The sequence below is a fragment of the Diorhabda sublineata genome, chromosome 11, assembly GCF_026230105.1.
Source record: "Diorhabda sublineata isolate icDioSubl1.1 chromosome 11, icDioSubl1.1, whole genome shotgun sequence".
NCBI lineage: Eukaryota > Metazoa > Arthropoda > Insecta > Coleoptera > Chrysomelidae > Diorhabda > Diorhabda sublineata.
In genome coordinates, this window is record NC_079484.1 from 693,034 (window position 1) to 719,984 (window position 26,951).

The 26,951-nt window shown below is 30.1% G+C and overlaps 2 protein-coding genes across 7 annotated transcripts; one reads left to right on the forward strand and one right to left on the reverse strand.

Annotated features, from left to right (window-relative positions):
• Nucleotides 1-384: 384 nt before the first annotated feature.
• LOC130450167 (protein transport protein Sec31A) lies at nt 385-25,049 on the forward strand. Of its 6 annotated transcripts, none has more exons than XM_056788389.1 (17): nt 397-511; nt 572-682; nt 730-1,438; nt 1,499-1,816; nt 1,867-2,030; nt 2,084-2,273; nt 7,577-7,794; nt 7,853-7,943; nt 8,007-8,117; nt 10,829-11,023; nt 11,095-11,306; nt 14,880-15,614; nt 21,524-21,589; nt 21,923-22,066; nt 23,220-23,438; nt 23,501-23,572; nt 23,642-25,049. In XM_056788389.1, the coding sequence occupies exons 3-17, from the start codon at nt 754-756 to the stop codon at nt 23,828-23,830; spliced, it is 3,609 nt and encodes a 1,202-aa protein (XP_056644367.1). In that variant the 5' UTR covers nt 397-511; nt 572-682; nt 730-753; the 3' UTR covers nt 23,831-25,049. The 6 variants fall into 6 exon arrangements, with proteins under 6 accessions (XP_056644372.1, XP_056644367.1, XP_056644371.1 ...); XM_056788388.1 differs by having other exon boundaries at nt 410-511; nt 736-1,438; XM_056788394.1 differs by lacking the exon at nt 21,524-21,589 and having other exon boundaries at nt 385-511; nt 736-1,438.
• Nucleotides 25,039-26,536, reverse strand: LOC130450168 (mpv17-like protein 2). Its single transcript, XM_056788395.1, has one exon. It carries the CDS (start codon nt 26,408-26,410, stop codon nt 25,850-25,852), a length of 561 nt encoding a protein of 186 aa, XP_056644373.1. The 5' UTR covers nt 26,411-26,536; the 3' UTR covers nt 25,039-25,849.
• Between the last annotated feature and the right edge of the window lie 415 nt (nt 26,537-26,951).

The window sequence follows — 26,951 nt, forward strand, 5'->3', positions numbered from 1 at the left end:
ATAGATAGTGGTATAGTTCATAGTAGAATAGCCCTTTTGATTAAACCTTTCGATGATTTAGGATATTATACTTAAGATGATGAAGAGAGTAGTAGTAGTTTGTTTCTAGAGAATGATGTATCGGTGTTCTTTCTCTTTCATTAGATCGAGACAAATTGAACAACTTTCCATACCTCACTCTACCTTCGATATTAACTCTATGGTTCAACCACGGTGATAGTACGACTCATAGAGCTAATTTTCATGATATAGACAGTTATGGAAGGTTATTCTATCTCTTCTATGGTGGTATATTTCCACTTAGATGCCACCCTTTCTATCTTTGACATAACTCTATGGTACGATTTGCAGTGTATAATGACGCTTTATGATTTTGACAGCTTCAATTAATATTTTGACATTAATATAAGTCAAATTTTCATATGATCTGTCAGAAGTGTTTTCGCAAAATTTATTATTTTTTATATGAATTAATCCGCGTATAAATATTATAGATAAAAATAAACCGCAAGTATTAAAAAATGATTGAAGTTGTTACAATTATATATTAATGGAATATTCAAATTTTTAGAGCAGTTGACGTGTAAATATCATAGAGTATATCTGTCAATGTTGATTTTGGCCACGTTGGAAGTACAATTCATAACATTTTAATCTGTTTAATGGATTTATCGTTTTAAAGGTAATAAAAATATGAATATCTAATTTGTTTTATATATTTTCATCAAGTTTCAGGAACAAATATTGAAAATTATGAAGGTAAAAGATATCGAACGTACGGCTAACGTAGCTTGGTCTCCGAAAAACCAGCACCCTATATATTTAGCGGCCGGTACCGCCGCTCAACAGCTAGACGCTTCTTTCAACACCAATGCAGTACTGGAAATTTATTCTTTAAATTTAACAGATCCTGGTCCTGATACCCCTTTAGTTTCATCAATTCAAACTGATCATCGTTTTCATAAGATTATTTGGGGCTCCCACGGAAACAACCCGGTACAAAGTACAATCATAGGCGGATGTGACGATGGGCTGATTCAAATTTACAATGCCACAAAACTTTTGAAAGGGGAAGACGCTCTAATTGGGAGACAAGAAAATCACACAGGTCCCGTACACGCTTTGGACTTCAACAACTTCCAGCAGAACTTATTTGCTAGCGGTGCAGGAGATTCTCAAATTTACATATGGGATTTGAATAATCTGAGCCAACCGATGACACCAGGGGCAAAATGTCAACCCTCTGAAGAAGTTCTATCGGTATCTTGGAATAAACAAGTGCAGCACATCCTAGCGTCGACTTTTCCTTCGAAATGCGTCATTTGGGACCTTAGAAAAAGCGAACCAATCATTAAATTAACTGATACAGTATCAAGAATCAAATGGAAAGTGGTTACTTGGCATCCGGAAGTTGCAACTCAACTATGCTTAGCTTCTGGTGAGTTTATACTAAAAAAGTGTGTGCAAGTGGAGTTTTTTATCATTTTTTTTTGTATAGAGGAGGATCAAGCGCCGGTTATACAAATGTGGGATCTTCGGTTCGCCACTTCCCCTTTAAAAACCCTTCAAAATCACCAAAGGGGTATATTATCATTAGCTTGGTGTACTGAGGATCCGGATCTATTAGTTTCCTGTGGAAAAGATAACAGAATATTATGTTGGAATCCAAATTCTAATCACCAGAATGGGGAAGTTTTAGCTGAAATTGCCGCTACGAATCAATGGAGTTTTGATGTTGTATGGTGTCCTAGGAATCCGGCTTTAATCGCTTCTTCTAACTTTGACGGTCATGTTTCTGTTTATTCCGTTATGGGTGGTATGTCTACATAATAAAGTTATTTTGTATATTATAAAAGTTATTTCCAGGGAAAACCCAACCGATTCAAACTACGAATAAAATCGCGGACAGTTTTCCCGGTATGGAAGGTTATGTTAGAGCTCCTGAGCCTCAGCAAGATTTAGGACCTACAAGTGTCGATTTGAGTAAACCGCCGAAATGGTTGAAGAAACCCATTGGAGCAAGTTTTGGGGTATGTTTTAATGATGGTTAGTTATTGTGGATAATGGATGATATTTTTTTCAGTTCGGTGGAAAATTGGTTACGTTCGATGATGGAAAATCGGCGGTAGCGCAAAGTTTACAAAATCTTCAACCGGGACAACAACTTCCACATATTCAAAGGACCGTTCAAATTAGTCAGGTTATTACAGAACCGGATTTCGTTAAGAAATCAATCGAATTAGAAAATACTTTGGAATATGGGAATTTTACTGGTGAGTTGAAATTATGTTATAGTCCATTCGTACACGTTGTAAAATATATTGAAAATTCAGTTAAAGTCCATTCATACATATAGCAAAGTATATATTAGATCAAATTTATTATATTAATTTCATATATATAGTGAGAAAGTTGTGTTATAGTCAGTTCATACGTATACTAAAAATGTTGTATTATAGTCCATTCGTACATTTATATACGAAATAAAACCACGAAACTTAGTAACAAGTATTTTATAGTCGGTTCATACAAATAGTGAATCATAAATTTACAAAATCTGAATAAAATCGTTATAGTCAGTTCATACGTATATTAAAAATGTTGTATTATAGTCCATTCGTACATTTATATATGAAAAAAACCAGCAAAACTTAGTAACAAGTATTTTATAGTCGGTTCATACAAATAGTGAATCATAAATTTACAAAATCTTGATAAAATCGTTATAGTCAGTTCATACGTATACTAAAAATGTTGTATTATAGTCCATTCGTACATTTATATATGAAAAAAACCAGCAAAACTTAGTAACAAGTATTTTATAGTCGGTTCATACAAATAGTGAATCATAAATTTACAAAATCTGAATAAAATCGTTATAGTCAGTTCATACGTATATTAAAAATGTTGTATTATAGTCCATTCGTACATTTATATATGAAAAAAACCAGCAAAACTTAGTAACAAGTATTTTATAGTCGGTTCATACAAATAGTGAATCATAAATTTACAAAATCTTGATAAAATCGTTATAGTCAGTTCATACGTATACTAAAAATGTTGTATTATAGTCCATTCGTACATTTATATATGAAAAAAACCAGCAAAACTTAGTAACAAGTATTTTATAGTCGGTTCATACAAATAGTGAATCATAAATTTACAAAATCTGAATAAAATCGTTATAGTCAGTTCATACGTATATTAAAAATGTTGTATTATAGTCCATTCGTACATTTATATATGAAAAAAACCAGCAAAACTTAGTAACAAGTATTTTATAGTCGGTTCATACAAATAGTGAATCATAAATTTACAAAATCTTGATAAAATCGTTATAGTCAGTTCATACGTATACTAAAAATGTTGTATTATAGTCCATTCGTACATTTATATATGAAAAAAACCAGCAAAACTTAGTAACAAGTATTTTATAGTCGGTTCATACAAATAGTGAATCATAAATTTACAAAATCTGAATAAAATCGTTATAGTCAGTTCATACGTATATTAAAAATGTTGTATTATAGTCCATTCGTACATTTATATATGAAAAAAACCAGCAAAACTTAGTAACAAGTATTTTATAGTCGGTTCATACAAATAGTGAATCATAAATTTACAAAATCTGAATAAAATCGTTATAGTCAGTTCATACGTATATTAAAAATGTTGTATTATAGTCCATTCGTACATTTATATATGAAAAAAACCAGCAAAACTTAGTAACAAGTATTTTATAGTCGGTTCATACAAATAGTGAATCATAAATTTACAAAATCTGAATAAAATCGTTATAGTCAGTTCATACGTATATTAAAAATGTTGTATTATAGTCCATTCGTACATTTATATATGAAAAAAACCAGCAAAACTTAGTAACAAGTATTTTATAGTCGGTTCATACAAATAGTGAATCATAAATTTACAAAATCTTGATAAAATCGTTATAGTCAGTTCATACGTATACTAAAAATGTTGTATTATAGTCCATTCGTACATTTATATATGAAAAAAACCAGCAAAACTTAGTAACAAGTATTTTATAGTCGGTTCATACATATAGTGAATTATAAATTTACAAAATCTGAATAAAATTGTTATAGTCAGTTCATACGTATATTAAAAATGTTGTATTATAGTCCATTCGTACATTTATATATGAAAAAAACCAGCAAAACTTAGTAACAAGTATTTTATAGTCGGTTCATACAAATAGTGAATCATAAATTTACAAAATCTGAATAAAATCGTTATAGTCAGTTCATACGTATATTAAAAATGTTGTATTATAGTCCATTCGTACATTTATATATGAAAAAAACCAGCAAAACTTAGTAACAAGTATTTTATAGTCGGTTCATACATATAGTGAATCATAAATTTACAAAATCTGAATAAAATCGTTCTAGTCAGTTCATACGTATACTAAAAATGTTGTATTATAGTCCATTCGTACATTTATATATGAAAAAAACCAGCAAAACTTAGTAACAAGTATTTTATAGTCGGTTCATACAAATAGTGAATCATAAATTTACAAAATCTGAATAAAATCGTTATAGTCAGTTCATACGTATATTAAAAATGTTGTATTATAGTCCATTCGTACATTTATATATGAAAAAAACCAGCAAAACTTAGTAACAAGTATTTTATAGTCGGTTCATACAAATAGTGAATCATAAATTTACAAAATCTGAATAAAATCGTTATAGTCAGTTCATACGTATATTAAAAATGTTGTATTATAGTCCATTCGTACATTTATATATGAAAAAAACCAGCAAAACTTAGTAACAAGTATTTTATAGTCGGTTCATACAAATAGTGAATCATAAATTTACAAAATCTGAATAAAATCGTTATAGTCAGTTCATACGTATATTAAAAATGTTGTATTATAGTCCATTCGTACATTTATATATGAAAAAAACCAGCAAAACTTAGTAACAAGTATTTTATAGTCGGTTCATACAAATAGTGAATCATAAATTTACAAAATCTTGATAAAATCGTTATAGTCAGTTCATACGTATACTAAAAATGTTGTATTATAGTCCATTCGTACATTTATATATGAAAAAAACCAGCAAAACTTAGTAACAAGTATTTTATAGTCGGTTCATACATATAGTGAATTATAAATTTACAAAATCTGAATAAAATTGTTATAGTCAGTTCATACGTATATTAAAAATGTTGTATTATAGTCCATTCGTACATTTATATATGAAAAAAACCAGCAAAACTTAGTAACAAGTATTTTATAGTCGGTTCATACAAATAGTGAATCATAAATTTACAAAATCTGAATAAAATCGTTATAGTCAGTTCATACGTATATTAAAAATGTTGTATTATAGTCCATTCGTACATTTATATATGAAAAAAACCAGCAAAACTTAGTAACAAGTATTTTATAGTCGGTTCATACATATAGTGAATCATAAATTTACAAAATCTGAATAAAATCGTTCTAGTCAGTTCATACGTATACTAAAAATGTTGTATTATAGTCCATTCGTACATTTATATATGAAAAAAAGCAGCAAAACTTAGTAACAAGTATTTTATAGTCGGTTCATACAAATAGTGAATCATAAATTTACAAAATCTGAATAAAATCGTTATAGTCAGTTCATACGTATATTAAAAATGTTGTATTATAGTCCATTCGTACATTTATATATGAAAAAAACCAGCAAAACTTAGTAACAAGTATTTTATAGTCGGTTCATACAAATAGTGAATCATAAATTTACAAAATCTGAATAAAATCGTTATAGTCAGTTCATACGTATATTAAAAATGTTGTATTATAGTCCATTCGTACATTTATATATGAAAAAAACCAGCAAAACTTAGTAACAAGTATTTTATAGTCGGTTCATACATATAGTGAATTATAAATTTACAAAATCTGAATAAAATCGTTATAGTCAGTTCATACGTATATTAAAAATGTTGTATTATAGTCCATTCGTACATTTATATATGAAAAAAACCAGCAAAACTTAGTAACAAGTATTTTATAGTCGGTTCATACAAATAGTGAATCATAAATTTACAAAATCTTGATAAAATCGTTATAGTCAGTTCATACGTATACTAAAAATGTTGTATTATAGTCCATTCGTACATTTATATAAGAAAAAAAGCAGCAAAACTTAGTAACAAGTATTTTATAGTCGGTTCATACAAATAGTGATTCATAAATTTACAAAATCTGAATAAAATCGTTATAGTCAGTTCATACGTATATTAAAAATGTTGTATTATAGTCCATTCGTACATTTATATATGAAAAAAACCAGCAAAACTTAGTAACAAGTATTTTATAGTCGGTTCATACATATAGTGAATTATAAATTTACAAAATCTGAATAAAATCGTTATAGTCAGTTCATACGTATATTAAAAATGTTGTATTATAGTCCATTCGTACATTTATATATGAAAAAAACCAGCAAAACTTAGTAACAAGTATTTTATAGTCGGTTCATACAAATAGTGAATCATAAATTTACAAAATCTTGATAAAATCGTTATAGTCAGTTCATACGTATACTAAAAATGTTGTATTATAGTCCATTCGTACATTTATATAAGAAAAAAAGCAGCAAAACTTAGTAACAAGTATTTTATAGTCGGTTCATACAAATAGTGATTCATAAATTTACAAAATCTGAATAAAATCGTTATAGTCAGTTCATACGTATATTAAAAATGTTGTATTATAGTCCATTCGTACATTTATATATGAAAAAAACCAGCAAAACTTAGTAACAAGTATTTTATAGTCGGTTCATACAAATAGTGAATCATAAATTTACAAAATCTTGATAAAATCGTTATAGTCAGTTCATACGTATACTAAAAATGTTGTATTATAGTCCATTCGTACATTTATATAAGAAAAAAAGCAGCAAAACTTAGTAACAAGTATTTTATAGTCGGTTCATACAAATAGTGATTCATAAATTTACAAAATCTGAATAAAATCGTTATAGTCAGTTCATACGTATATTAAAAATGTTGTATTATAGTCCATTCGTACATTTATATACGAAATAAAACCAGCAAAACTTAGTAACAAGTATTTTATAGTCGGTTCATACAAATAGTGAATCATAAATTTACAAAATCTTGATAAAATCGTTATAGTCAGTTCATACGTATACTAAAAATGTTGTATTATAGTCCATTCGTACAAACATTCAATATTCTGTTGAATACAATGAAAAAGCAGTGTTATAGTCATTTCATACGTATAGTGAATTACAAATTAATAAAACCTGAATTAATTCGATATAGTCCGTTTATACACATGCTAAAAAAGTTGTGTTATAGTCCGTTCGTACATATATGAACAAAAATTGAAAATGAATTATATTTAGTTATAGTCCGTTCGTACATATATGAACAAAAATTGAAAATGAATTATATTTAGTTATAGTCCGTTCATCTAGTTTAATATAATAGGAAAAAAAAAGTGGATGGGTGTTATTTAGAGGTATATTATAGTCCGTTCATACGTGTATTGTGATTCAATAGCTGGTTGAAAATATTTTAGATTATTGTCAAGGCAAATCCGATTCGTCAATCGACGAACACAAAAAATACATATGGCGTTTTTTGAAAGCCAATTTCGAAGAGGTACCCAGAGCGGAGTTGCTCAATTTGTTAGGTTATAATCTCGCCCAAGTTAATAAAAAATTAGACACGCACGCCGGAACGAAATCGGTCAATAACGTCGATAGTTTAACCGAAGATTTCGCTTATTCCAACAGGGTAAATAAGAAAAATTTTTATTTTCGGATTTGGTTGACAATTTTTTGTATAATTCCAGATAGAAGATTACGATCCTAACGATGCTTTCGACGTAATAAGTAAACAACAGAAAAAGGAGACTAAAACGTTCAAAATTAATACGGACGATGGTAAAAATTGTGTTATATCGATTATGTTTTGAATATTTTGAAAAAAAAAAATTTCGATTTTAGATACGGAAGGTCTCATAACGCAAGCTCTGTTGTTGAATAACGTCGCGGCTGCTGTGGAATTGTGTTTGAAAGCCGAAAGGTACGCGGATGCCTTAGTTATTGCGACTACCGGTATGTACATTATTACATGATTAAAAAAAAATTTTTTTTTCTGGAATTTTTCAGTGGTTTTTCTAATTTTTGCATTTCTGATTTTTTTTTTCATTTATTTATGTTTTTTCAAATTTTTAATTTTTGTGATACTTCTTGCATTTTTGATTTTTTTTTTCATTTTTTGATGTTTTCTTAAGTTTTTTTATTTTTTTTTTTTAATTTTTCGATATTTTTTCAAATTTGTTTCATTTTGATTTTTCGATGTTTTTTCATATTTTTTGGTTTTTTTGATGTTTTTTTGCATTTATTGATATTTTTTCAAATTTTTAATTTTTCTGATACTTCTTGCATTTTTGATTTTTTTTCTCATTTTTTGATGTTTTCTTAAGTTTTTTTATTTTTTTTTTTTAATTTTTCGATATTTTTTCAAATTTGTTTCATTTTGATTTTTCGATGTTTTTTCATATTTTTTTGGTTTTTTTGATGTTTTTTTGCATTTATTGATATTTTTTCAAATTTTTAATTTTTCTGATACTTCTTGCATTTTTGATTTTTTTTCTCATTTTTTGATGTTTTCTTAAGTTTTTTTATTTTTTTTTTTTAATTTTTCGATATTTTTTCAAATTTGTTTCATTTTGATTTTTCGATGTTTTTTCATATTTTTTGGTTTTTTTGATGTTTTTTTGCATTTATTGATATTTTTTCAAATTTTTAATTTTTCTGATACTTCTTGCATTTTTGATTTTTTTTCTCATTTTTTGATGTTTTCTTAGGTTTTTTATTTTTTTTAATTTTTCGATATTTTTTCATTTTGTTTTATTTCCTTTTTTTCATATTTCAAATTTTTTGAGGTTTTTTCAAATTTTATGATTTTTTGATATTTTTACATATTTTTTGGTTTTTTAGATGTTTTTTTTTGCAATTATTGATATTTTTTCAAATTTTTAATTTTTCTGACACTTCTTGCATTTTTGATCTTTTTTCTCATTTTTTGATGTTTTCTCAAGTTTATTATTTTTTTTTTCATTTTTTTTAATTTTTCGATATTTTTTCATTTTTTTCATATTTCACATATTTTGATGTTTTTTCAAATTTTATGATTTCTTGATGTTTCTCATATTTTTTGGTTTTTTGGATGTTTTTTTTGCAATTATTGATATTTTTTCAAATTTTCGATTTTTCTGATACTTCTTGCATTTTTGATCTTTTTTCTCATTTTTTGATGTTTTCTCAAGTTTTTTATTTTTTTTTTTTTTAATTTTTCGATATTTTTTCATTTTGATTTTTTTTTCATTTTTTTCATATTTCACATATTTTGATGTTTTTTCAAATTTTATGATTTTTTGATGTTTCTCATATTTTTTGGTTTTTTTGATGTTTTTTTGCATTTTTGATTATTTTTTTCATTTTTTTGATGTTTTCTCAAGTTTTTTTTTGATTTTTTAGATTTATTTTATTTTGATTTTTTTCATATTTCAAATTTTTTGAGGTTTTTTCAAATTTTATGATTTTTTCGATGTTTTTTTGCAATTATTGATATTTTTTCAAATTTTTAATTTTTCTGATAGTTTCTGCATTTTTGATTTTTTTTTCGATGTTTTCTCAAGTTTTTTTTATTCTTTTAGATATTTTTTAAAATTTTTTCATTTTGATTTTTTTCATTTTTTTTCATATTTCAAATTTTATGATTTTTTGATGTTTTTCAAATATTTTTGATTTTTCGATATTTTCTCAATTATTTCCATTTATCGATTTTTTTTAATTTTTTGATATTTTTTTAAATTTTGTATTTTTTTCTGTTTATTGATATTTTTTCAAATTTTTTGTATTTTGATTTTTTTTTAAATTTTGATATTTCTAAAGATTTTTTTTTAATTTTTTGATATTTTCATAGACTATTTGTTTTTATTTTTGAAATTTTCCATTTTTTCATTATAATTTTGTTTTTTCAACTATTTGATTGTGTTTTAAAGTCAAATTCTTTCATTTCTTCTACAGTTTTCCCCCCTATAGGGTCTTTTTTTACTGTTTTTTTCCATTTTTTTCAGAAACATTATCATCTACTTCCAAATCTGATATATAAACCCCCATTTCGTGAAGTAATTGTGATAATTTATATTTAAAATGATATCGAGGGGGTATAAACTTATCCTTGAAATTAAAATTTCATTTTTTGTAAAATATTTTCAAAAACCTTACCGTTTTTTGACTAAATCAATTGAGAACCTTTCAAATCATATACTATTGCATCATTGTACTATACTTACAATCATTTTTTACAAAAAAAAATATAAATGTCCTATAAAAATATGAAAAACAATCCAGAAATCACGTAATATTTTATCAAAATAAAAAAAATTGAATAAAACTTCAAACAAAAACATTTAACGTCTTTTTCACAAACTATTTTAAAACCAAACATTTATGACACACGACATAACTAATTAATTTACTGCGTTTCATTTATTTTCATCGATATGACATTTGTCATGAAATGAGTACTCCGCCGATATAGTTCTATAGTTTCCCTATTTGTTTATCTATGAAATGAAATGTATCGATGGTATAAATCGATATTTGCATCGTGCACTCAAAATGAGACACAATCTAGAAATAAAAAAGAAGAAGAAAAGTGATTTATACGTTTAATGACAGTTCATAATAATTAATAAAAATTGTACTGTAATTGTCGTCTTTAAGCACACAACAAATAGTTCGTATGCTTCAAGGTGGTCCGGATCTATTAGCAAAAACCCAAATGAAATATTTAGAACAATCCAACGGTTACGTATCAACTTTAATATCAGCTATAGTTTCGGAAGATTGTAGTTTAATAATCAACAATTGTGATATAAGTAATTGGAAGGAAGCTCTAGCCGCTGTCCTAACTCACGCCTCGGACGACGATTTACCAACGTTATGCGGTAATTACTACAAACTCGACGTAATTTGCGAAACCGAATAATTACGGGGGATTTTTTTTTATTTTTTATAGAACGTTTGGGTGATAGATTGGTCGAGGAATGTAAAAACGATGTGAAATTATCTCGAGACGCTCAATTGTGTTACATTTGCGCCGGTAGTTTCGATAAACTCGTGACCAGTTGGAGCGATAACGCTCTGAAATCCACAGAGACTCTTCAAGAATTGATAGAGTTGGTGACGTTTTTGCAGAAGGCTATCGAAAGGCAAGGTAGACAAGTTAAGGTAAAAACAGAAAAGAAAATTTATTTTATTTATTGTTGTTTCTGATTTATTGGCGTGTTATACGAGGGTTGGTGTATAAATTCCTGGTTTGTTGATGGAAAAGTGGCGGAAATTGGTTTTGATTGTTTTCTACTCGGTTCTAAATTTTGATTTTATCATTTGTTGCCAAAAAAAAATCTATTTTTGATGTAGTTTGAGTCGGAAAATGGATGTTTTATCAAATTGGGATAGAAAAAGTGGATTGTTGATGAAATTGCGATCTGTAAAGTAAATTTTGTATCAAATTGGGGTTAAAAAAGTCGTCTTTTGGTCCCATTAGATTATTTTTGATAAAATTGGGGTCAGTAATTAGATATTAGGTCAATCCGGCATCAGAAAATTCGTTTTTTAATAAAATTGGGGTCAAAAAAGTCGTTTTTTTACTATTTTTGAGTAGATTAGGTCCAAAAACGGGATTTTTGTTAAATTAATGGCCAGAAATTCGATTTTTGGTCAATTTAGGATCATAAAAATAGATTTTTTATCAAATTGGGATCAAAAAAGTAGTTTTTAATAAAATTGGGGTCAGAAAACTAGATTTTTTTATTAAATTGGGGTCAGAAAAGTCATTTTTCGATGAAATTGCGGTCGGAAAAATTAATTTTGTATCAAATTGGGGTTAGAAAGATCGTCTTTTGGTCCCATTGGATTAGTTTTGGTAAAATTGGGGTCAGTAATTAGATATTAGGTCAATCCGGCATCAGAAAATTCGTTTTTTTAATAAAATTGGGGTCAAAAAAGTCGTTTTTTTTACTATTTTTGAGTAGATTAGGTCCAAAAACGGGATTTTTGTTAAATTAATGGCCAGAAATTCGATTTTTGGTCAATTTAGGATCATAAAAATGGATTTTTTATCAAATTGGGATCAAAAAAGTAGTTTTTAATAAAATTGGGGTCAGAAAACTAGATTTTTTTATTAAATTGGGGTCAGAAAAGTCATTTTTCGATGAAATTGCGGTCGGAAAAATTAATTTTGTATCAAATTGGGGTTAGAAAGATCGTCTTTTGGTCCCATTGGATTAGTTTTGATAAAATTGGGGTCAGTAATTAGATATTTGGTCAATTTGGGGTCAGAAAATTCGATTTTTTATAAAATTGGGGTCAAAAAAGTCGTGTTTTGGTCGAATTTTGGTCTGTAAAGTCGCTTTTTGATAATATTGCGGTCTGAAATGTCGATTTTTTTGACTATTTTTGAGTAAATTAAGTCTAAAAACGTGATTTTTCTTAAATTTAGGGTCAGAAATTCGATTTTTTGTAAAATTGAGGCCAAAAAAGTGGTTTTTTGATAAAATTGGGGTCGGAATAGTGGATTTTTTATCAAATCATGGTCAAAAAACTCATTTAATTGTCCGAAATTGGGGTCAAAAAATCGTTTTTTTGATCAAATTTGTGTCTGAATCTTCGATTTTTGATCGAATTGGGGTCAAAAAATCGCTTTTTGATCAAATTTGTGTCTGAAACTTCTATTTTTGATCGAATTGGGGTCAAAAAATCGTTTTTTTGATCAAATTTGTGTCTGAAACTTCGATTTTTGATCGAATTGGGGTCAAAAAATCGTTTTTTGATCAAATTTGTGTCTGAATCTTCGATTTTTGATCGAATTGGGGTCAAAAAATCGCTTTTTGATCAAATTTGTGTCTGAAACTTCTATTTTTGATCGAATTGGGGTCAAAAAATCGTTTTTTGATCAAATTTGTGTCTGAAACTTCGATTTTTGATCGAATTGGGGTCAAAAAATCGTTTTTTTGATCAAATTTGTGTCTGAAACTTCGATTTTTGATCGAATTGGGGTCAAAATTCGTTTTTTGATCAAATTTGTGTCTGAAACTTCGATTTTTGATCGAATTGGGGTCAAAACATCGTTTTTTGATCAAATTTGTGTCTGAAACTTCGATTTTTGATCGAATTGGGGTCAAAAAATCGTTTTTTTGATCAAATTTGTGTCTGAAACTTCGATTTTTGATCGAATTGGGGTCAAAAAATAGTTTTTTGATCAAATTTGTGTCTGAAAATTCGATTTTTGATCGAATTGGGTGCAAAAAATAGTTTTTTGATCAAATTTGTGTCAGAAAATTCGATTTTTGATCGAATTGGGTTCAAAAAATAGTTTTTTGATCAAATTTGTGTCTGAAACTTCGATTTTTGATCGAATTGGGGTCAAAAAATAGTTTTTTGATCAAATTTGTGTCTGAAAATTCGATTTTTGATCGAATTGGGTGCAAAAAATAGTTTTTTGATCAAATTTGTGTCAGAAAATTCGATTTTTGATCGAATTGGGTTCAAAAAATAGTTTTTTGATCAAATTTGTGTCTGAAACTTCGATTTTTGATCGAATTGGGGTCAAAAAATAGTTTTTTGATCAAATTTGTGTCTGAAACTTCGATTTTTGATCGAATTGGGGTCAAAAAATCGTTTTTTGATCAAATTTGTGTCTGAAACTTCGATTTTTGATCGAATTGGGGTCAAAAAATCGTTTTTTGATCAAATTTGTGTCAGAAAATTCGATTTTTGATCAAATTAGGGTCGGAAAACTCGATATTTTCGTAAAATTAGGGCTAGAAAAAGCGAATTTGACTAAATAAACTCAGAAAATTCATTTTTTCGGTTCCGTTAGGTTATTTTTGATCGAATTAGGGTCAGAAAAGTCAATTTTCGACGAAATAAACTTATAAAACTAATTTTTTGGTCCCAAAAGACGATATTTTATTAAATTGGGGCCAGAAAATAGATTTTTGATGAATTTAGGATCAGTAAAGTCGATTTTTTACTCAGGAAAATAATTTTTTGGTCCCATTAGACTATTTTTTATCGAATTAGGGTCAGAAAAGGCGAGTTTTGACTAAATAGACTCAGGAAACTCATTTTTTCGGTTCCGTTAGGTTATTTTTGATCGAATTAGGGTCAGAAAAGTCAATTTTCGACGAAATTCATTCAAGAAAAACATTTTTTTCGTCAAACGGGACCGACAAAGTTTATTTTCAACTAAATTTGACTAGGACAAACCATTTTTTGACCAAATTAAATTCAGAAAACCCTTTTTTGGGCGCATTAGCCATTTTTTGACCAAATTATATTGAAAAAAAATCTAATTTTGGACAATTTCAACATAAAATAGCCACTTTTTGAGAAAATTGCACTTTTCGATTTACAATTCTCGATCAAAATCAGTTCACAAAAGCCAAATTGACCGATCTGAATTCGGAAAACTTTTTTTTTTTTTTTTTTCGGTCACATTAAACTCGGAAAAATCATTTTTTAACCAAAACCAATCGAAAAAATTTCATTTTTACGCGGAAAAGCCAAGAAAATTCAAGTTTCGATCGAATTTATATCGGAAAATCAATTTTTTGTCAAAATTAGAAACAAACAAAAAAAAAAAAAAATTTTTCGATCAATTCACCGTAGAAAATCGACAAAAACTTAATAATTGAGGTTATGTCCACAACACTAACATTTCCCAAACAGTGTTGCCAATCCTCGTACAACACTGTCGCCGCAATCGGTTATTCCGTTGAAACGGGTGTTCGATCTCAGGTATCGGGCGTATTGGCGGACCTACTATCCCATTACGCTTCCCTATTAGCCTCCCAAGGCGAACTATCCACGGCCGTAGCCTATTTAGGTGCGTCCGGCAACGAAAAAGTGGCCGCGCTAAGGAACCGGCTGCAAACGGCGCTCGGTCAAAGGCCGTCGCTCGGTCAAGAAACGAGACAACAGAACAACCGAAGAGGCAGCCAGAGAAGTTCGTTTTCGAGCTACAACAACAACAACAACAATCAATATCAACCGGCGCCGGTAGCGAGTTACAACCAATTCAACGCCGGCGGTTTACCGCCGCCGCCGCCGCCGACTGTAAACAACCAACCGTGGCAACCGGCGACCGCAGGTTTACCGCAACCTCCGAGACCCAACAGCGTCGGTTCGAATCAAGGTTTGCCGTCGAAAAAATACGTCGTGGATCCTTCGGTGGGTTCGAATCCTTACGTTTCGACGTTTAACCAATTCGTTAATCGACCGCCGGTCGATTTGTATCGATCGTCGAATGATAACGATGCGTACGGTTCCAATTCGCAAATACCGCCGACGAACGCGTCTAATCTTAGTTTCAATTTGTCTCCTATGAATAATTCGGCGCGACAAAATTACGCGCCGCCTCCGCCGCCGTCTTCCGTCGTTGAACCGGCGCAGTACGCTTTGAAAGGCGTCGCTTCGACTTCGGCGCACGGTTGGAACGATCCGCCTCCGTTAACGAAACCGTCGAAACCGCAGGTAAATATTAATTTTTTCTTTTTCTTTTTTTTCTTTTTTTTACTTTTTTTTTTTTTCGTTATTTACCGGTTTTGTTATTTCATGTGATGACGTTCGGTTAGTTTTTTAAATTCCCGTATAATTGTGATGAAATTAGGGTGGGAAAAGTCGTTTTTTTTTTTATTGAATAGGGATCGGAAAAGTCGATTTTCGACGAAATTGGGATCAGAAAAGGCGATTTTAGATCAAATTGGGGTCGGAAAAGGCGATTTTTCATCAAACTAGGATCAGAAATGTGGATTTTCAACGAAATTGGGATCAGAAAAGACGATTTTTGATCAAACTGGGGCCAGAAAAGTCAATTTTTGATCAAATTGGGATCAGAAAAGTGGATTTTTGTTGAATTGAGATCAGAAAAGGCGATTTTTCATCAAACTAGGATCAGAAAAGTGGATTTTCAGCGAAATTGGGATCAGAAAAGTGGATTTTCAACGAAATTGAGATCAGAAAAGACGATTTTTGATCAAACTGGGGCCAGAAAAGTCAATTTTTGATCAAATTGGGATCATAAAAGTGGATTTTCAGCGAAATTGAGATCAGAAAAGGCGATTTTTCATCAAACTAGGATCAGAAAAGTGGATTTTCAGCGAAATTGGGATCAGAAAAGTGGATTTTCAACGAAATTGGGATCAGAAAAGTGGATTTTCGTTAAAATTGGGATCAGAAAAAAGATTTTTGATCAAACTAGGATCAGAAAAGTGGATTTTCAACGAAATTGGGATCAGAAAAGACGATTTTTGATCAAACTGGGGCCAGAAAAGTCAATTTTTGATCAAATTGGGATCAGAAAAGTGGATTTTTGTTGAATTGAGATCAGAAAAGGCGATTTTTCATCAAACTAGGATCAGAAAAGTGGATTTTCAGCGAAATTGGGATCAGAAAAGTGGATTTTCAACGAAATTGAGATCAGAAAAGACGATTTTTGATCAAACTGGGGCCAGAAAAGTCAATTTTTGATCAAATTGGGATCATAAAAGTGGATTTTCAGCGAAATTGAGATCAGAAAAGGCGATTTTTCATCAAACTAGGATCAGAAAAGTGGATTTTCAGCGAAATTGGGATCAGAAAAGTGGATTTTCAACGAAATTGGGATCAGAAAAGTGGATTTTCGTTAAAATTGGGATCAGAAAAAAGATTTTTGATCAAACTAGGATCAGAAAAGTGGATTTTTAGCGAAATTGGGATCAGAAAAGTGGATTTTCAACGAAATTGGGATCAGAAAAGACGATTTTTGATCAAACTGGGGCCAGAAAAGTCAATTTTTGATCAAATTGGGATCATAAAAGTGGATTTTCAGCGAAATTGAGATCAGAAAAGGCGATTTTTCATCAAACTAGGATCAGAAAAGTGGATTTTCAGCGAAATTGGGATCAGAAAAGTGGATTTTCAACGAAATTGGGATCAGAAAAGTGGATTTTCAACGAAATTGGGATCAGAAAAGACGATTTTTGATCAAACTGGGGCCAGAAAAGTCAATTTTTGATTAAATTGGGATCATAAAAGTGGATTTTTGTTGAATTGAGATCAGAAAAGGCGATTTTTCATCAAACTAGGATCAGAAAAGTGGATTTTCAGCGAAATTGGGATCAGAAAAGTGGATTTTCAACGAAATTGGGATCAGAAAAGTGGATTTTCAACGAAATTGGGATCAGAAAAGTGGATTTTCAACGAAATTGGGATCAGAAAAGACGATTTTTGATCAAACTGGGGCCAGAAAAGTCAATTTTTGATCAAATTGGGATCATAAAAGTGGATTTTTGTTGAATTGAGATCAGAAAAGGCGATTTTTCATCAAACTAGGATCAGAAAAGTGGATTTTCATCGAAATTGGGATCAGAAAAGTGGATTTTCAACGAAATTGGGATCAGAAAAGTGGATTTTCAACGAAATTGGGATCAGAAAAGACGATTTTTGATCAAACTGGGGCCAGAAAAGTCAATTTTTGATCAAATTGGGATCATAAAAGTGGATTTTTGTTGAATTGAGATCAGAAAAGGCGATTTTTCATCAAACTAGGATCAGAAAAGTGGATTTTCAGCGAAATTGGGATCAGAAAAGTGGATTTTCAACGAAATTGGGATCAGAAAAGACGATTTTTGATCAAACTGGGGCCAGAAAAGTCAATTTTTGATCAAATTGGGATCATAAAAGTGGATTTTTGTTGAATTGAGATCAGAAAAGGCGATTTTTCATCAAACTAGGATCAGAAAAGTGGATTTTCAGCGAAATTGGGATCAGAAAAGTGGATTTTCAACGAAATTGGGATCAGAAAAGACGATTTTTGATCAAACTGGGGCCAGAAAAGTCAATTTTTGATCAAATTGGGATCATAAAAGTGGATTTTCAGCGAAATTGAGATCAGAAAAGGCGATTTTTCATCAAACTAGGATCAGAAAAGTGGATTTTCAGCGAAATTGGGATCAGAAAAGTGGATTTTCAACGAAATTGGGATCAGAAAAGTGGATTTTCAACGAAATTGGGATCAGAAAAGACGATTTTTGATCAAACTGGGGCCAGAAAAGTCAATTTTTGATTAAATTGGGATCATAAAAGTGGATTTTTGTTGAATTGAGATCAGAAAAGGCGATTTTTCATCAAACTAGGATCAGAAAAGTGGATTTTCAGCGAAATTGGGATCAGAAAAGTGGATTTTCAACGAAATTGGGATCAGAAAAGTGGATTTTCAACGAAATTGGGATCAGAAAAGACGATTTTTGATCAAACTGGGGCCAGAAAAGTCAATTTTTGATCAAATTGGGATCATAAAAGTGGATTTTCAGCGAAATTGAGATCAGAAAAGGCGATTTTTCATCAAACTAGGATCAGAAAAGTGGATTTTCAGCGAAATTGGGATCAGAAAAGTGGATTTTCAACGAAATTGGGATCAGAAAAGTGGATTTTCAACGAAATTGGGATCAGAAAAGACGATTTTTGATCAAACTGGGGCCAGAAAAGTCAATTTTTGATCAAATTGGGATCATAAAAGTGGATTTTTGTTGAATTGAGATCAGAAAAGGCGATTTTTCATCAAACTAGGATCAGAAAAGTGGATTTTCAGCGAAATTGGGATCAGAAAAGTGGATTTTCAACGAAATTGGGATCAGAAAAGTGGATTTTCAACGAAATTGGGATCAGAAAAGACGATTTTTGATCAAACTGGGGCCAGAAAAGTCAATTTTTGATCAAATTGGGATCATAAAAGTGGATTTTTGTTGAATTGAGATCAGAAAAGGCGATTTTTCATCAAACTAGGATCAGAAAAGTGGATTTTCAGCGAAATTGGGATCAGAAAAGTGGATTTTCAACGAAATTGGGATCAGAAAAGTAGATTTTCAACGAAATTGGGATCAGAAAAGACGATTTTTGATCAAACTGGGGCCAGAAAAGTCAATTTTTGATCAAATTGGGATCATAAAAGTGGATTTTTGTTGAATTGAGATCAGAAAAGGCGATTTTTCATCAAACTAGGATCAGAAAAGTGGATTTTCAGCGAAATTGGGATCAGAAAAGTGGATTTTCAACGAAATTGGGATCAGAAAAGACGATTTTTGATCAAACTGGGGCCAGAAAAGTCAATTTTTGATCAAATTGGGATCATAAAAGTGGATTTTTGTTGAATTGAGATCAGAAAAGGCGATTTTTCATCAAACTAGGATCAGAAAAGTGGATTTTCAGCGAAATTGGGATCAGAAAAGTGGATTTTCAACGAAATTGGGATCAGAAAAGACGATTTTTGATCAAACTGGGGCCAGAAAAGTCAATTTTTGATCAAATTGGGATCATAAAAGTGGATTTTCAGCGAAATTGAGATCAGAAAAGGCGATTTTTCATCAAACTAGGATCAGAAAAGTGGATTTTCAGCGAAATTGGGATCAGAAAAGTGGATTTTCAACGAAATTGGGATCAGAAAAGTGGATTTTCAACGAAATTGGGATCAGAAAAGACGATTTTTGATCAAACTGGGGCCAGAAAAGTCAATTTTTGATTAAATTGGGATCATAAAAGTGGATTTTTGTTGAATTGAGATCAGAAAAGGCGATTTTTCATCAAACTAGGATCAGAAAAGTGGATTTTCAGCGAAATTGGGATCAGAAAAGTGGATTTTCAACGAAATTGGGATCAGAAAAGTGGATTTTCAACGAAATTGGGATCAGAAAAGACGATTTTTGATCAAACTGGGGCCAGAAAAGTCAATTTTTGATCAAATTGGGATCATAAAAGTGGATTTTTGTTGAATTGAGATCAGAAAAGGCGATTTTTCATCAAACTAGGATCAGAAAAGTGGATTTTCAGAGAAATTGGGATCAGAAAAGTGGATTTTCAACGAAATTGGGATCAGAAAAGTGGATTTTCAACGAAATTGGGATCAGAAAAGACGATTTTTGATCAAACTGGGGCCAGAAAAGTCAATTTTTGATCAAATTGGGATCATAAAAGTGGATTTTTGTTGAATTGAGATCAGAAAAGGCGATTTTTCATCAAACTAGGATCAGAAAAGTGGATTTTCAGCGAAATTGGGATCAGAAAAGTGGATTTTCAACGAAATTGGGAATAGAAAAGTGGATTTTCAACGTAATTGAGATCAGAAAAGGCGATTTGTGATTAAACTGGGGTCATAAAAGACGATTTTTCATCAAATTGGGGTCAGAAAAGTAGATTTTCAGCGAAATTGGGATCATAAAAGTGGATTTTTGTTGAATTGAGATCAGAAAAGGCGATTTTTCATCAAACTAGGATCAGAAAAGTGGATTTTCAGCGAAATTGGGATCAGAAAAGTGGATTTTCAACGAAATTGGGATTAGAAAAGTGGATTTTCGTTAAAATTGGGATCAGAAAAAAGATTTTTGATCAAACTAGGATCAGAAAAGTGGATTTTCAGCGAAATTGGGATCATAAAAGTGGATTTTCAGCGAAATTGAGATCAGAAAAGGCGATTTTTCATCAAACTAGGATCAGAAAGTGGATTTTCGACGAAATTGGGATCAGAAAAGTCTATTTTCGATCAAACTAGGGTCAGAAAGTGGATTTTCGACGAAATTGGGATCAGAAAAGTCTATTTTCGATCAAACTAGGGTCAGAAAGTGGATTTTCGTTAAAATTAGGATCAGAAAAGGCGATTTTTGATCAAATTGGGGCCAGAAAAGTGGATTTTCGATCAAACTGGAGTCAGAAAAGTGGATTTTCGTTGAATTGGGATCAGAAAAGTGGATTTTCGATCAAATCGGGGTCAGAAAAGTGGATTTTCGTTAAAATTGGGATCAGAAAAGACGATTTTTAACTGAATAAACTCAGAAAACTCATTTTTTTTGGTTCTATTTAACTCTTTTTGTTCAAATTAGTGCGAGAAATTCGATTTTTATTCAATTTATGTTCATAAAACTCGATTTTTTTATCAATTGAAGTCAGAAAAGCTGTTTTCTGATAAAATTGGGATAAGAAAAGTGGATTTTTGATAAAATTGGGATCATAAAGGTCGATTTTTGAAAAAATTTGGGCCAGAATGTCGTTTTTGATGAAATTAAGGATGAGAAAAGGCGATTTTTGATAAAATTAGGATCATAAAGGTCGATTTTTGATCAAGTTAAGGCCAGAAAGTCGATTTTTGATCAAATTAGGGCCATAAAATCATTTATGATCAATTTAGGACCAGAAAAGAGGTTTTTTTGATAAAATTGAGGTGCAAAAAACTCAAATTTTCGACGGTATAAATTTTTTTTTCGACATTTTGATGTCTATCTCGACAATTAAACCAAAATATAGTCCGTTCATACACCCAGTAACAATATAACCGGAAAATCGAGTTTTGTCCAAAGAAAATTAAAAATTTCCATAATTTCATCGATTTTTTTGACATTTGAAAATTTATTTAGAGTAACGACGAAACTGCACAAAGAGAAATGTACGCCACGCACGCCGGAGTCAAATTATGGCGAAAGGTAGTGCCCCAATATTCGATTTCCATTTATTTGTAAATCTAACCCCGAAGGAATCATTAGACGAATTCCTGCCAATTGTTTATTTGCTTTTTACTACTCCATAATCGTCATCAATTAATTTTCACGTTATAGAAATGGAAAATTCCACGAAAATATAGTCCGTTCATACAAAATTATCATGTAAATCATCTCCGTTCATTATTTTATTACGATTTTGATATATTTTAATATTTTAACACGCATTTTTTTGTTATTTGGACTAATACGAATAGTGCGGTTGTTATTTATAATTAAATCGCATTGAAATTACAAGGGGTACAATTATATTTATAGCCAAAATCGGAAGTTACACCTGCCGAACCTATCACACACCCCCTGTATGGTACAGCGCCGGTTCAGGCCTCGCCTTTACCAATGAACGGTTACGGAGACGCGAATCAAATAACACAACCTTATAATCAAAATTTTTATCCTCAAGTAAGTATTTAAACAAAATGGATTTTCATACTAAACGACGATTTCCCTTTTTTATTTATCTATATAACATTTAAATAAAAAAATATTTCGAAATTCCCACTAAAACGCCCTAAACTATCACGTGTTGTATTTTGAAATATATATGATAACCACTCACTGTCTCTCTCAAGCTATTAAAATAACAGATTTTTTATTTCTTTCCTGTATCGTTTTAATCACTTGAATTTTTTACTTTATAGCGATCTAATCAGAATAAAGTTGCATATCGATATGTTTTTTCTCTCTCTAACAGCAGTTCGGACCTATATCTCTTTATCTTTATTCTGATACGAATACCATAACATAACATAATAATGTCATAAATCGACGATTCAACTAGCAAAAAAATAACTAAAAGTTCTATTCTTTTCCTATAGATTATAAATGTTTCGTTTGTAATAACTTTCAGATCCAATTGATTGTTTACGTTCTTTTGATATTATTCGATGTTGGTAACATGTTTTAAATATGACATTAACGTAACGGTTGATGTAATCAACAATATGGCCGCTATTTAGTTAAAGGTGAATCAATTTCGCGTTTATTTTTTAATATTAATATATCGTGTGCAGTGTCTGAAGTGCAAAGATACAAAATTAATAAAACGTTTCAATAAAAGTGTACAAATAAAAAGAAAGTTGTCCATCATGAATGACGAAAACAAATATCAGTAAGTTTCGATCTATGAAAATGTATATAAAATGTTATTCTTTAGTCATTATTTTTATTTACTGGGTTCATTTGTTTTAAATAATTGCTCATTATAAATCAATTTTTTCTTATATTAAATTGAATATTCAGTTTTCGTGGTTATAAATTGGAAATTTAGTAAACATTTCGTGAGATATACAGTGAGCTGGAAATAATTTTTATCTTCATTTTGACTTGTTTTTTTACGAAAAACTTGTTTTTAAACAGTTTTGGATAAGTTATTGTAGGATTTTAATAAAAAAAACACATAATACGAGGTGTGAAAAGAAAGTTTATTTCTTCATATTTAGATAGACGCTAGATGTCAAACAAAGTGCGATTTTATAGCTAATGTACCGGGGAAATCGTTTATTTTTGGAATTTATTGACTCACTTTGGTATCTTTTTAAATGGATTTTTATAGAATCCACCGTCGACGTTCCAACCGCAAGCAACTACATTCGCCACCGCATACAACCCCAATAATTTCAATCAAAATTTGGTACAACCACAACAGGAAGTCGTAGGTAGGACGGAAATTCCCCAACCCGTTCAAAAACCTCCGATACCCGAAGAACATTTACATTTAAAAACCGTTTTCGACGAATTAAGGAATCGATGTAGTTGTACGGCTAATAATCCGGTAATTTAAGAATTTTTTTCTTGTAAAATTTCCCAATCGAATTATTATTTTGCGTATTCCAGCAAACGAAAAGGAAACTCGACGACGTCGGAAAAAAATTGGAATTACTCTACGACGCTTTAAGGGAATTAAGGGTAATTAAATTTGAAAAAAAAAAGTTAGGTTATGTCACTTATATATATATATGAATATTTTTCGTTCAGCTTTCACCCAACACATTGTCGTCCCTCCACGAAATGGTACAAATGATCCAAACCGGAAATTATACGGGGGGTTTGAGTTTACATACACAATTGGTGTCAGGTCCGGACTTCGCCCAAATTGCCAGTTTCATGCCGGGTATTAAAGTGTTGCTGCAAACAGCTTTACAATTACAAGTTTACATTAGATAGATGGAGAAGCGAATATATAATGAAAACAAAAAACAGAAAAAAAGAACCGAAACGACGATTCAATTCGATTTATTTAAGCCGAAGAAATTTTTTTCAATTTTTAGTTGTAATTGAATTAGTTATTATGAAATAGATAATACGAGGGGCGTTTTGAAAGATTACGACGAATAAACTTGACCGTTATCCATTTAATGCTCATTTTACTCAGTCAGACACTATTATATTTCATCTATGTCATTTTGGTGACTCGTTTTATGGTATTTTTAATTTTTATTCACTGTTTGATCACTTGGTGTCTTAATTCGATGCTGGAAATTATCTTTTACTGTCTATTGTTGTGATGTATTAGTATTTTTTCGTTTTTATTTTGCTCTTTCTATCATTTTTTGCCACTTTTAACCCGTTTTCTTTCCTAGTGTCGTAACATTGTCTTCGAAGAACTTGCTGGACTCTTCATTTCCACTGAATATTGTTTTTTCCAACAAGTGGTATCATATATGGTAAAATCATTACTGAAACTCTCTTTATTCCATTTTCTGTCTGTACTTATCTCGAAAAAAAGGTTTTTTTGACTTCGTCTATCATTCAACATCCATCCATCGATATATGACTATAATTTTTCATATTTCACATGTTGAAAGTGTTTTAATGGTTTTCAATTGCAATCTAGTATCCTTCCATTGATCTAGAAAGATTATTTTGTCTTTTTGACGGTTTCTAGCTATTTGATGTCAATTTTTTATCCATTCTTTCTCTAATATCACCCATCAATCTTCAGAGGATTTACTAGAATCTCCATTTCCATTAAATATTGTGTCTGATAGCTGTTTGTCTATTGAAAAAGGTTTCATCCACCTTCTAACATCCCCTAGGACTATTATTTTCCATATTTTGCAGTTTTCGTCTATTTCAAGTCGGTTTTTAACCGATGTTTCTCAAAATTCGTCCACTTATACAATAATTTCTATTTCTATCATTTATTGTCGTCAAAAACTGAATTTTGAGGAAATTTTTGATTCTTAGGAACCCATATCGAAAAACGTTGTAGCCCCCTTTCCGCTAAGTAAATTAGTTTTAAATAATATATTCTTAATAAAAAAAAAATTTAATTTCTGTTTTGTTTTTGAATATTTAAATTTTTTACCATATTTGTAAAGTGATTAAAAAACAAATTGATTATTATATTAAGGTGCTTTTTAATAAATTATATCCATTTTGATTCGTTTTATTATTTATTCTTCTTAAGTCCTTTGAGAACCTTTTCGATAATCGACAACCTCTAGCTGGATCAGATCTGACGGTGTTAAATCTGGTAAAAAAGGGACTTTGATACACTTTTACTGGCCTAAAACCCTTAAAACAAAATCAACTTGTCACCTGAAATGTTATCGTGACGAAGAAAACATTTATTAGCCCCTTTTTTTCTTTGGAAATCGTTTCTACATCCCCTATTGGAAAATCTGATCTTAGTTTGTCTTAAAATCGAAGAAAATCAAGTTTATGTTAAGACTTTTAACGTTAAGTCTCTTTTGAACGAGAAGATAGTTGTCGGAGACCCAAATTTCATCACCGCTAACAATCCTGGCAATAAAATTCGGATTTAATTGAAGATTGTGTTAGAAATTTGAACAAATCAAAAAAGGATTTATTATTTGGTTATCGGTTAAAGATTTTGGAACAAATTTGGTATTCTTTTCTAAAAAAACCTGTACGTGACCTTAAATTCTTCGTTAAGTACTTTATTACTTTGAAATCTTTTACTTTCAGTATCTGAGGATGATAAATAGATAATCGAAACGCGTTTCAAACAGTGTAAATTTATTTTTGAGGTTAAAGTACATCCTGACAATGTTTCGTCTTCGAATACCTCATTTCCACTTCTAAATTGCTCTCACCAGTTGTAAATTAGGAATATTAGAGAAATATATAACGTAAATCATAAATAAAACAAGTTATTATCAAATATATATCCTTTATTTATCACAGACATTTTGGTTTGAAAATATTTAAATGCAGTTGTTAACCGTGACAGGATTTAACTTTTTCTTTAGTTAAATGTTTAACTCGCGAAGTGTAAACATCAAACCCTAAAGAAACCATGTTATCGAATAAAATTCTATATTGATACGGTAACAAATAAAAATTTATAAACTGAGCTGGAGGCCAAATCATCCAATCGGCTGCATACAATTTCACGGATTTTTCTTTGGCTTCTTCTATAAATTCACTTTTGCTTTTGCCTTCCAAATATTGCATGGAAAGAAAGAAAGTTGCTATACACAACGGGGACGCTATACATTGATCGGCTATCACTTTTTTCGTAACCACTCGTAACGTATAACCCGGAAGAAATTTATCTAAATATTTGTACCAAAAATGACATACCAATCCTATTGGTAACCCAGTTATCGCCAAGTTTTTCGTTCTTCGTAAATTCAATTCATCCAAATCTTCAGTTAATATTTCGTATTTTTGTTCTAACAAATCTCCAACTGCTGATAAGGAGATCGATAAACTTATGTTGGTCATTAACAAGTACTTACTGCTGAAAGCTTTACTTAATAATTTATTTACATTCATCCCCGTTTCGAATTTAAAATAATTATGCTAACTTTCCGTAATCTAAATGGAATCAACATTATCTCGGAAATGTTTTAAATAATAAATAATTTACGTATGTCATAATTCAAGACATCACTAAAATGTAAGGTTAGGAAACTAACATGACAATTATGTAATTTTAAAAAATAGTGGGGAAGCTGCGTTCGAATAGCCAGCATGTGACAACTATGAGAATAAAGGAAAGTATCAAATCGCATATATTTGGTGTAATGTTTATTATTTATTATATTTCCACTATATTAATTCGATTTTTTTCTATTTTTATAACGTATTCATTCCAAAATTATAAATTAGTTTCGTATTGATCCAGGATTTCATATTGGAACATACCGATTTTATGACGTGTCCCGGGTTACGTGTTAGAACTAATCATGAATGACAGTTCTATAGTTTGTAAAAATGTGTACTCTAATCTCCATTATGTATAAATATGTAAATTAATAAAACAATTTCTCATTCTGGTATATGAATTTTCTATTAAAATAATGTTCAAAATATT

Coding starts and splice junctions, on each gene's coding strand:
- LOC130450167 (XM_056788389.1), top strand. CDS start 754: ATGAAGGTAAAAGATATCGAACGTACGGCTAACGTAGCTTGGTCTCCG. Junction 7,944..8,006: donor CAAAATTAATACGGACGATG/GTAAAAATTGTG, acceptor TTTCGATTTTAG/ATACGGAAGGTCTCATAACG. Junction 8,118..10,828: donor CTTAGTTATTGCGACTACCG/GTATGTACATTA, acceptor GTATGCTTCAAG/GTGGTCCGGATCTATTAGCA.
- LOC130450168 (XM_056788395.1), bottom strand. CDS start 26,410: ATGAATGTAAATAAATTATTAAGTAAAGCTTTCAGCAGTAAGTACTTG.